The sequence below is a fragment of the Sardina pilchardus genome, chromosome 24, assembly GCF_963854185.1.
Source record: "Sardina pilchardus chromosome 24, fSarPil1.1, whole genome shotgun sequence".
NCBI lineage: Eukaryota > Metazoa > Chordata > Actinopteri > Clupeiformes > Clupeidae > Sardina > Sardina pilchardus.
The window spans coordinates 10,378,994-10,388,047 of record NC_085017.1 but is presented as its reverse complement, the minus strand read 5'-3'; the positions used below and the strand labels follow the sequence as shown (position 1 = coordinate 10,388,047).

At 48.8% G+C, this 9,054-nt stretch overlaps 1 protein-coding gene across 1 annotated transcript in view; it reads left to right on the top strand.

Moving 5' to 3' along the window:
* The first annotated feature begins 413 nt into the window (after window positions 1–413).
* efna1a (ephrin-A1a) overlaps window positions 414–9,054 on the top strand; it is an 18,776-nt gene continuing 10,135 nt past the window's right edge. The window contains exon 1 of the mRNA XM_062529705.1: window positions 414–693. Coding sequence (XP_062385689.1) covers window positions 596–693 — 98 coding nt within the window. The 5' untranslated portion in view covers window positions 414–595. The remainder of the gene's footprint in view (window positions 694–9,054) is intronic.

Sequence of the window (9,054 nt, the reverse complement as noted above, 5' to 3'; positions counted from 1 at the left end):
AATTAAACCGCCTCAACAACAGCGTTCGAGCCTTTCTTAACGCGTAGACATTTCAAGAGGACGCACTGCTTGTTATATCATAGCGCACTTTATTAAAGTCAATAAGTTGAGTCGATCGAATTTGATGGCGTTGCCGCATTAGTGGGTCCAAAAGGTTTCTAGGAATGAGCCGCTGTCACTGATGAAAATGACGTTTACATTTTAAATAGACAAAACGAGAATAGTTTCAATTCAATATCTTCGAGCCCATCTGCATTCAACTCTAGAGGGCGTACGTTTCATATTGCACAAATAGGCGATAGGCTACTCCTCAACCATTGGCTTTCACAGCCTCGGAGGGGCGTGGTTAACCAAACTGGTGTTAGAACAAAATCAAAAAGCGCTCCTAGTCCTTCTCATTCAGGACCGTAGAACTCAACACGGAAACCACGTATTACTTTATATTTTCTATATTTGATACAGCTTAAGTGCAGTATTTGTTTATTTGACTGAATGCAAATCTAAAGCCTGTTGCAGCACCAAGGACCTCTACAAAGACCTTTAGCTTTTTGTTTTGATTTTTTTTTTTGCTGCTAACTCGCCTGGATCTTGCAGAATGGATTTGCTTTGGCTTTTGTGCGTCGGGATGAGTTTATGCGCGTGGGTCTCCAATGCCGAGAGACACAGCGTATTTTGGAACAGCACCAACTCAAAGTAAGCCGACGCCGTTATTTTTCTCTTATTTTTATTTATTGTAGTTATGTTTTTCCCTTCTGCTGCTATTTGTTTATTTTAGTTATAATTCCCTCATACAACTTTCCTTATTATTATGATGCCTTATAATCGTCTTCTGCGAAAACCACATTTAGACACACTACAATTAAAGCAAACTTGATGTATTTTTCGCGCAATTGCACTGACAATTATGCATATGAGGTGTCCGATGGTAAGGGTCTTTGCATTCAGCTGGCACAAAGCGATCGAATTTGCCATTCTCTCAGAGAATGCGATGCTTTGCATTGTAACTTGCAGTTTCAGAGTGAAACGACCTGATTGGAAATGAGATCTGGTTAGGGGCACCGCTGTGCTGCGTTCTCATGTTAATGCCCCTCGATCACAGACAGAGATAGAATCGCTAATGTTGTCCACCTCTGCCTTTTTCCCGTGGTGGTTACCTGTGGGAGAGGTGGATAACTCATAGTCATTACATAATCCGGTCAGACAAATCCGTGTCACAGACTGTTTACTCGCATTTAGGGAAGTCATTCCTTCACCTCTGGTTATTCAATGGCCGTCGGTAAGGAGGTAAGAGTGTTTCCATACATTCTGAAAACATTTGTGAGAATTGCTTGTGAATGCTCCTCTTCCTCTGTAACTTTGTCCCAAAGCTGCTTAGACTACATTAGAATAACACGATTATTTTACACTCATTTTAACTGAGTCGTATTAGCATTATTCACTTCTGCGCTGAGTTCGTATCCATGTAAGAGCTGCGTTGCAGCCTATGAACCAGTCGCTGATTTATTTGGGTAGGCTACGCAGTGAAATATTTCAGTGTTTAGTTAAAGCCGTGAGTCAAGAAGCGTGTTGAAATGATCTGTCAGGTGTTGAGCAAGTTTCCTGTGTGTATGCTGTCTTTGTTGGACCATCCCCATTGTCTGATTCGCCATTAGTCTAGTTTGTGTTAGTGAATTGTGCAACAGTAAGAGGGGCCCGTATTTCAGGTGATTAATTGGGCGATTGAGTGCGTAACCCAAACTCTGGCCAAGAGGTTAGGAGAGGGTGGTGAGATGGATCGGCTGGACGGCTCCCCAGAAACGCGAGCCGAGTCCACGGGTCAGAAGGCCAAGCTAGATGAATTGCAGTTCAGAGTTAAAGTTGGAGACGATGACGGTTGTGAAGGGATATGACAAAAAGGTAGACGCATACACTGGTGTGTGTGTGTGTGTGTGTGTGTGTGTGTGTGTGTGTGTGTGTGTGAGAGTGTGTGAGAGAGAGAGAGTGTGTGTGTGTGTGTGTGTGTGTGTGTGTGCGTACCCAGTATCCTCAATCAGTCACTGACAGAAAGACTCACTTAATCATGCAAACTATTCCATCACTTCCACTGACATGAACACATACCAATCAATCACTGTGTGTACTGTCACATGCCCTGGTCTCTTTCTCTCTCTCTCTGACACACACACTCTTTCTCTCTGACACACACACGACATGGCAACACACTGCAAACACAACCAATCAATTAGGCTATGAACCAGTTAATTAAATATCTAATACTTGTCTTTGCCCATTTCCCATAACGAACGCATTTCCTCAGCTCAAATGCTTATGAGTTACTTATGACTCCCATCTCCAGTCCACCGGTCATGCGGAGTTACATAAAACAGCGAATGTCAACCACACAGGAACATAACCGTCTGTTGTTGCTGTTTACTATTTTTACTGCTGTCTGTGGTTAAGACTCTCCATCCCCCCCCCCCCCCTGACTGTCAGGATCCGTAATCCCGGCGTTAACAGAAAGAGGAAAGAATTTTCCTCCATTAATTCTCCCCAACTCCTGTTTATCCATCTGTGTCAATCTCGACGGCACCACTTCGAGTTCTGACTCGGACACGGATGCTGGTTTCTGAGTGGTGCTGGGAACGGTTCTCCTGCAGAACCAGCTGTAATGTGGGTTGGTGTATTCCGTCAGAACGCTGTTCTCTCCTGGCGCTGAGTGTCATGATTGCAGTCTATCAATCAATGCTCTTAATTGCAGGTCTGTGAGTAATTGGTGTCAGACTGTTCCATGCAGTTGATAAAACAGAAACTAATTACCTTGTCTGGTGGCCCCATTTCAAATGACATGATTTGTTGTGTGTGTGTGTGTGTGTGTGTGTGTGTGTGTGTGTGTGTGTGTGTGTGTGTGTGTGTGTGTGTGTGTGTGTGTGTGTGTGTGTGTGTGAGGGACGGCAAGAGCTCCCTTTAGGCACACGTATCAAACTAGGAGGAACAGACAAGTCAGGCAGACAGCCGTGTGTGTGTGTGTGTGTGTGTTTGTGTGTGTGTGTGTGTGTGTGTGTGTGTGTGCGTGTGTGTGGAGATGGAGCTTTGCACTGGATGGTACTGGTCTGATGGATGGGTTTGTGCGTATGTACGTGGGAGTGAGTTAGAAAGAGGGGGGGAGTGTGAGTGTGTGTGTGTATGTGTGAGAGAGAGAGAGAGATAGAGGGGGAGAGAGAGAGAAATACATGGAGGAGAGGAAAGGTGAAGGCAAGAGAAATAGAGGAAAGAGAGAGAGAAAAAAAGATGAAGTAGAGAAGAAGAGAGAGGGAGAGAGAGAACTAGATTAAGGAGAGAAGTGGGAGAGGGAGGAAGGGAGAGAAACAGCCTCGGGGTGGTTTGACTTCAGGGTCAGGGGTTCCTTTTACACACTGCCACTGTGTTCCTGCATTAAGTAGCACTCTGTTTTTGACAGCTCAGTTTAGGCGTGTGTGTGTGTGTGTGTGTGTGTGTGTGTGTGTGTGTGTGTGTGTGTGTGTGTGTGTGTGTGTGTGTGTGTGTGTGTGTGTGTGTGTGTGTGTGTGTGTGTGTGTGTGTGTGTGTGTGTGTGTGTGTGTGTGTGTGTGTGTGTGTGTGTGTGTGTGTGCATGTTCCAGCGTGTTCTCTCAGCTTGTCTATATATCCCCCTCTGCACACTCCCACACACACACATTTGTTTACGTGAGTCCTGCCTGCCTCGGCCTGCCAGGAGAAGATGTGTGTATTGACGTGCCGGCCTACACCCCAGGTTAAGGAGGACTTTATTTATTAACCAGAGCAGGAAGTTGTTAAACTGGATGGGCACAGGTGCCTTTGTGTGTGTGTGTGTGTGTGAGTGTGTGTGTATGTGTGTGTGTACATGCGCGTACGTGCGCGTAAGTCAGGGAGTGCCAGTCAGGCAGGAGGTCAGATCATGGTGCAGATTGAGGTCCAAATTTCTGACTCACTCTCACACACTCTCTCTTTCTCTCCAACACACACACACACACACACACACACACACACTCACACACAGAGCGGATATTCATTCACTCCTTTGCACTCTCTGACTGTGCATACCTCAATTTGTCTTACTCACGTTCTTCCTCTCTACTATGAGTAAACTTCCCGCATTCTCTCTCTCTATCTCTCCCTCTCTCTATCTCTTCCTCCCTTCCTCCCCCTCTATCTCCCTTTAGCTCTCTCTCGCTATCTCTTTCTCTATCTCTTCCTCTCTCTCTCTCCCCTCGTACCTGACTCTCCTTTTCTCCTCGTTTTTGTTTCTAGGTACCTGTCTCCCCTTTCCCCACTGCCGTTTTTTTTCTTCACTCTTTTGGCAGGATGCCCGATACAAGCTGGTTTAGTTTAGTAGAACAAAGTTCACCTCTCTTCTCTCTCTCTCCTCTCTCTCTCTCTCTCTCTCTCTCTCTCTCTCTCTCTCTCTCTCTCTCTCTCTCTCTCTCTTCCCCTTCCTTTCTCTCATCCTACTTTCTCACCCGTCTGCCACCTTGTTGAGTCTCCATGTCTCCCTAAAGAAGACAGAGAGAAGGGTTTTCATGCTTAAGGTTCTCACCCTTGCTCTCTTCGCTCCTCTGTGAGAAAATTGGGCGATTTTCAATGGCATATTTCCCCCCGAAAGGCTCCCATTCTCTGCCCTGCTTGTTGTTCCGTCCATCCGGATAAATGGCCGTTTTGTTATACCGTCCCCCCCGAAATTAGCGCGCTCCTCTTCTCCGGTCCGCCCGCCCGTCCCCCCCGGGCGCACAAAAGGCCCGGGGCTGGTGTGACCGATCGGCGGGGTCGAAGTTCACCGTTGATGAAGTGCCTTTCACTCTGTCTTGTCTGTCACTCACGCGGGGACACTTGCTCGGCTCCTGAATGGGAGGCCGGTACTTAGACCACCGACCCACCGACCCACCAAGCCCTTCACACACACACACACACACACACGAACACACACACACACACACACAGCCCATGAATTCCCCCAGCTGCAGTACTCCTCCGCCACTCTCGCTCTCTTGTCTCCCTCGCTTTTTCTCTCTCTTTCTTTCTCCCCTCTCTCCACCTCTTCTCCGCCTGCCCCCTTCCTCCACCTCTCCGTCCTTAGCCGTTCCCCCGCTACCTTTTATCTCCACCTTACATGCTGCCTCTTTTCAAAGCCCTCGCCCCCTACTTATTTCCTCTCCCCCCCTCTGCACCCCCTCTCTATGAAAGAGGATAAGTGAAAAAGAGAGGGCAAGAGAGAGAGAGAGAGAGAGAGAGAGAGAAAGAGAAAGAAAGAAAGAAAAAGGAATGCTTTCTTTCCCCCTCAGCACAATCTTTTTATCGGTTTTGGCAGCCGTAACCATTAGTCAGTGCGCATTCGTTCTTTCGAGTTCTTCCCTCGCTCTCTCTCTCCCTCTCTCTTCTCTCTGTTCTCTGTTCTGTACAGCGCTGTTCTCCCCTCAACCTTTCTCTCTCTCGCTCTCTCGCTCTCTCTCGCCCTCTCTCTTCTCTCTATTCTCTGTTCTGTACAGCGCTGTTCTCCCCTCGACCTTTCCCCGGCTCTCTCGTTTCCCACTCACTGCGGCGTTAGTGCGTTCTGTCCTCTCCTCTCCTCTCCTCTTGTCTCTATCCCTCGCTCTCTCTCTCTCTCTCGTTTGCTTCCTCTTGCTTTGCCCACTCCGTTCTCGCTCTGTGTGACCCTGAAAGAGTCTGTCTGAAAAGCTCTCCATGCCCTTGGAATCGCAAAAGAGAGAATAAATACTCTGTCTGTGTGTGTGTGTGTGTGTGTGTGTGTGTGTGTGTGTGTGTGTGTGTGTGTGTGTGTGTACGTGTAGGTGGGATAGAGAGAAACCAACAAATGTAGAGAGCACTACAGAAAGAGAGGGATAGAGACAGAAGTAGAAGAGAGAGAGAGAGAGTGAAGCAGATAGTCAGATATTATAAATGTAGAAGGAGGAGAAGAGGGGGATAGAGACTTCTGTGGAGAGGGAGAGAGGGGGATAGAGACCTCTGTGGGGAGGGAGAGAGAGGATGAGTCTGTGCCTGTGTCTTCAGGTGTAAAAGCCCAGATGAGAGCAGTGATAGTGGCTGCTCCCACCCTCTTTCTCTCTCTCTCCCTCTCTCCATGTATCTCTCTTTCTGTCTCTCTCACCATGTCTCTCTCTCTCTGTCTCTCTCTCCATGTCTCTCTGTCTCTCTGTCTCTCTCTCCAGCCCTTATCTCTTCCATCTTTCTCCCCTCTGGCCCCACTCTTCCACGAAACGGTGTGCAGTTACCCCCTGCCGGCTAAGCTCCTCCATTCCTCCCCCTCTTTTTGGTGTAGGCCCCCTTCCTACCCCCCCAACCCTACCCCACCCTACCAACCCCACCTCGTCCCATCCCCCCCAGGCCCTTCTCTTCTGTAATCTGGACTCTTAATCTCAGCGGTGCGAAGTGGATCTGACAACATACACACACACACACACACACACACACACTGGCGGTAAAGCTGAAATCTGTTACAATGAGTTCAGAGCTTACAGCTTGCAGCTTGCAGCTGGGTATTGATGTGTGTGTGTGTGTGTGTGTGTGTGTGTGTGTGTGTGTGTGTGTGTGTGTGTGTGTGTGTGTGTGTGTGTGTGTGTGTGTGTGTGTGTGTGTGTGTGTGTGTGTGTGTGTGTGTGTGTGTGTGTGTGTGTGTGTGTGTGTGTGTGTGTGTGTGTGTGTGTGTGTGTGTGTGTGTGTGTGCATATAGAAGAGGATGTATTTATTGGAAAACACAACAATGTTATAGAATTCCAAGAAGGATTTTCATGGAAGTGCTGATGAGGAACTGACTGGGTTAAGGAGTAGTGTGTGTGTGTATGTGTGTGTGTGTGCGTGTGTGTTTGTTTGTGTGCATATGTGGATAAGGATGTATTTATTGGAAAACATAAATAACATAACTAGGGATTTTCATGGAAGTGCTGATGAGGAACTGACTGGGTTGAGGAGACTGTGTGTGTGTGACTATGTGTGTGTGCGTGTGTGTGCGTGTGTGTGTGTGTGTGTGTGTGTCTGTGTGTGTGTGTGTGTGTGTGTGTGTATGTGTGTGAGACTCAGTAGATTCCTCAGGTCTGGTAATCTGTGCAGATCTGCCAGCTATGGAACAGAAGGTAGGAGGCTGAATACGTAAGACAGTTAATCGGGCCAAAGGTTCTCACAGAGTTGTTGCGATTGTGTGTGTGTGTGTGTGTATGTGTGTGTGTGTGTGTGTGTGTGTGTGTGTGTGTGTGTGTGTGTGTGTGTGTGTGTGTGTGTGTGTGTGTGTGTGTGTGTGTGTGTGTGTGTGTGTGTTTCCCGCGCGGAGTGTGTGAGTTTCCTGGCCGGACTCCTTTCCCGGGAAAACAGCACTTCCTGTCCGCACAATAAACAATACCTTTCTCACACACTTACGCACGCAAGCGGACACTCTCCTGCACAAATTTACAGCGCACCTCGCAGGCCTTTGGACACACCTCCGTAGATCTTGCAGAACATTAAAAAAAAAGCTGCAGCGATCCGTCTAGTCCCGAGACAAGTAGGCCGAAGGGTTTATGGTGGAATAAAGTTCACCGTAAGACCTCGACAGATTGACGTAAGGCCTTCTGCCTGACCGCTTGGGTCATTTCAAGTCGATCTTCAGTCCAGCCAGAATGTTGAAATGCCTCTTCTCTGGTTCACCTTAACTCACCCCCCCCCCCCCCCCCCAATACACACACACACACACACACACAGTTTATGCTGTTCAGTCTGTGAGCCCTACTTTCTGCTCTTCCTCTCCCCCTCCTTATCTGTACTCCAGACTTCCTCCTCCTCCTCCTCCTCTCACTCCTCCTCTTCTCTCTCACGCCGTTCCTGTCGTTCCGTGACTGGCCGGCCGTTCCCCGTGTTTTATAAACTTCGCTGGGGCGACGAGAGAGGCTGCAGTCGCGTCTGTGCATACGACGCCGCCATTATCCACGCCATGTTTACTTAGGCTATGCCAACAATGCTGCCAAGCCCACAATAGCCTGTGTGTGTGTGTGTCTCTGTGTGTGTGTCTGTGTGTGTGTGTGCGTGCCCAGTGATTGTATGCTAATATGTTATTGAAGATGTGGAGAGGACGCCAGCATATTGTGTATGAAGTGTGACTGATCGTGCGATGGTGCTGGTGTTGTTGTTTAGCTTGTCAGTGCGGCGTAGCGTGTGTGTGTGTGTGCGTGCGTGTGTGTGTGTGTGTGTGTGTGTGTGTGTGTGTGTATACGATCAGTGCGATTCCACACTGTTTGTTCTGCCTGTCAGTGGGGGCCCCCAGCGCGTTCCCACGGCGACTGCACGCACATGGCTGCCGCCGGCTTGCCTCTGCGGCGTCTGGCGGCATTGAGGGACGGAGCGCGCAGGAGGGCCCCCTAGAGGCACCTGGCGTCATTACGGCCAGCAGGGGAGCAGGAAGCAGGAGCTGTCACGCAGACAAACGATGATGCCTCCACAAGCGAGACCCACGGTGCATCTCAATCGGCCCATGCTGGACTCATTATGCTTTCCGCCCACACACACACACACACCTACAGATACAGACAAGCACAAACACACACACACACACACACACACACACACACACACACACACACACACACACACACACACCAATAAACATACACATACACACACCCACCCACTCACAGACTCACTCTCACACACACACACACACACACACACACACACACACACACACACACACCAATAAACATACACATACACACACCCACCCACTCACAGACTCACTCACACACACACACACACACACACACACACACTCACACTCACACACACGCAGGCTCATAAATACACAAAGGCATATAATGGATTGCCTCCATTCCTCCTTAATCTAAAGTGGTGTAAACAAAAGGCTGGAAATGAGATTCAGTGGAGAGCGAAGAGACGCGTTGATTCAGTGGATTGATTTTGTGTTTGCGCGCCACGCCGGTAATTTGGCGAGCAACGCTCGACCTTTCCAGGGGTCCCAGCCCAGGTGGAGACGGCTTACAGATGAGGGCCGTGATGGAAAGAGACGTTTGGAAACAGCTTACTGCGTGCGTTGGTCTATGC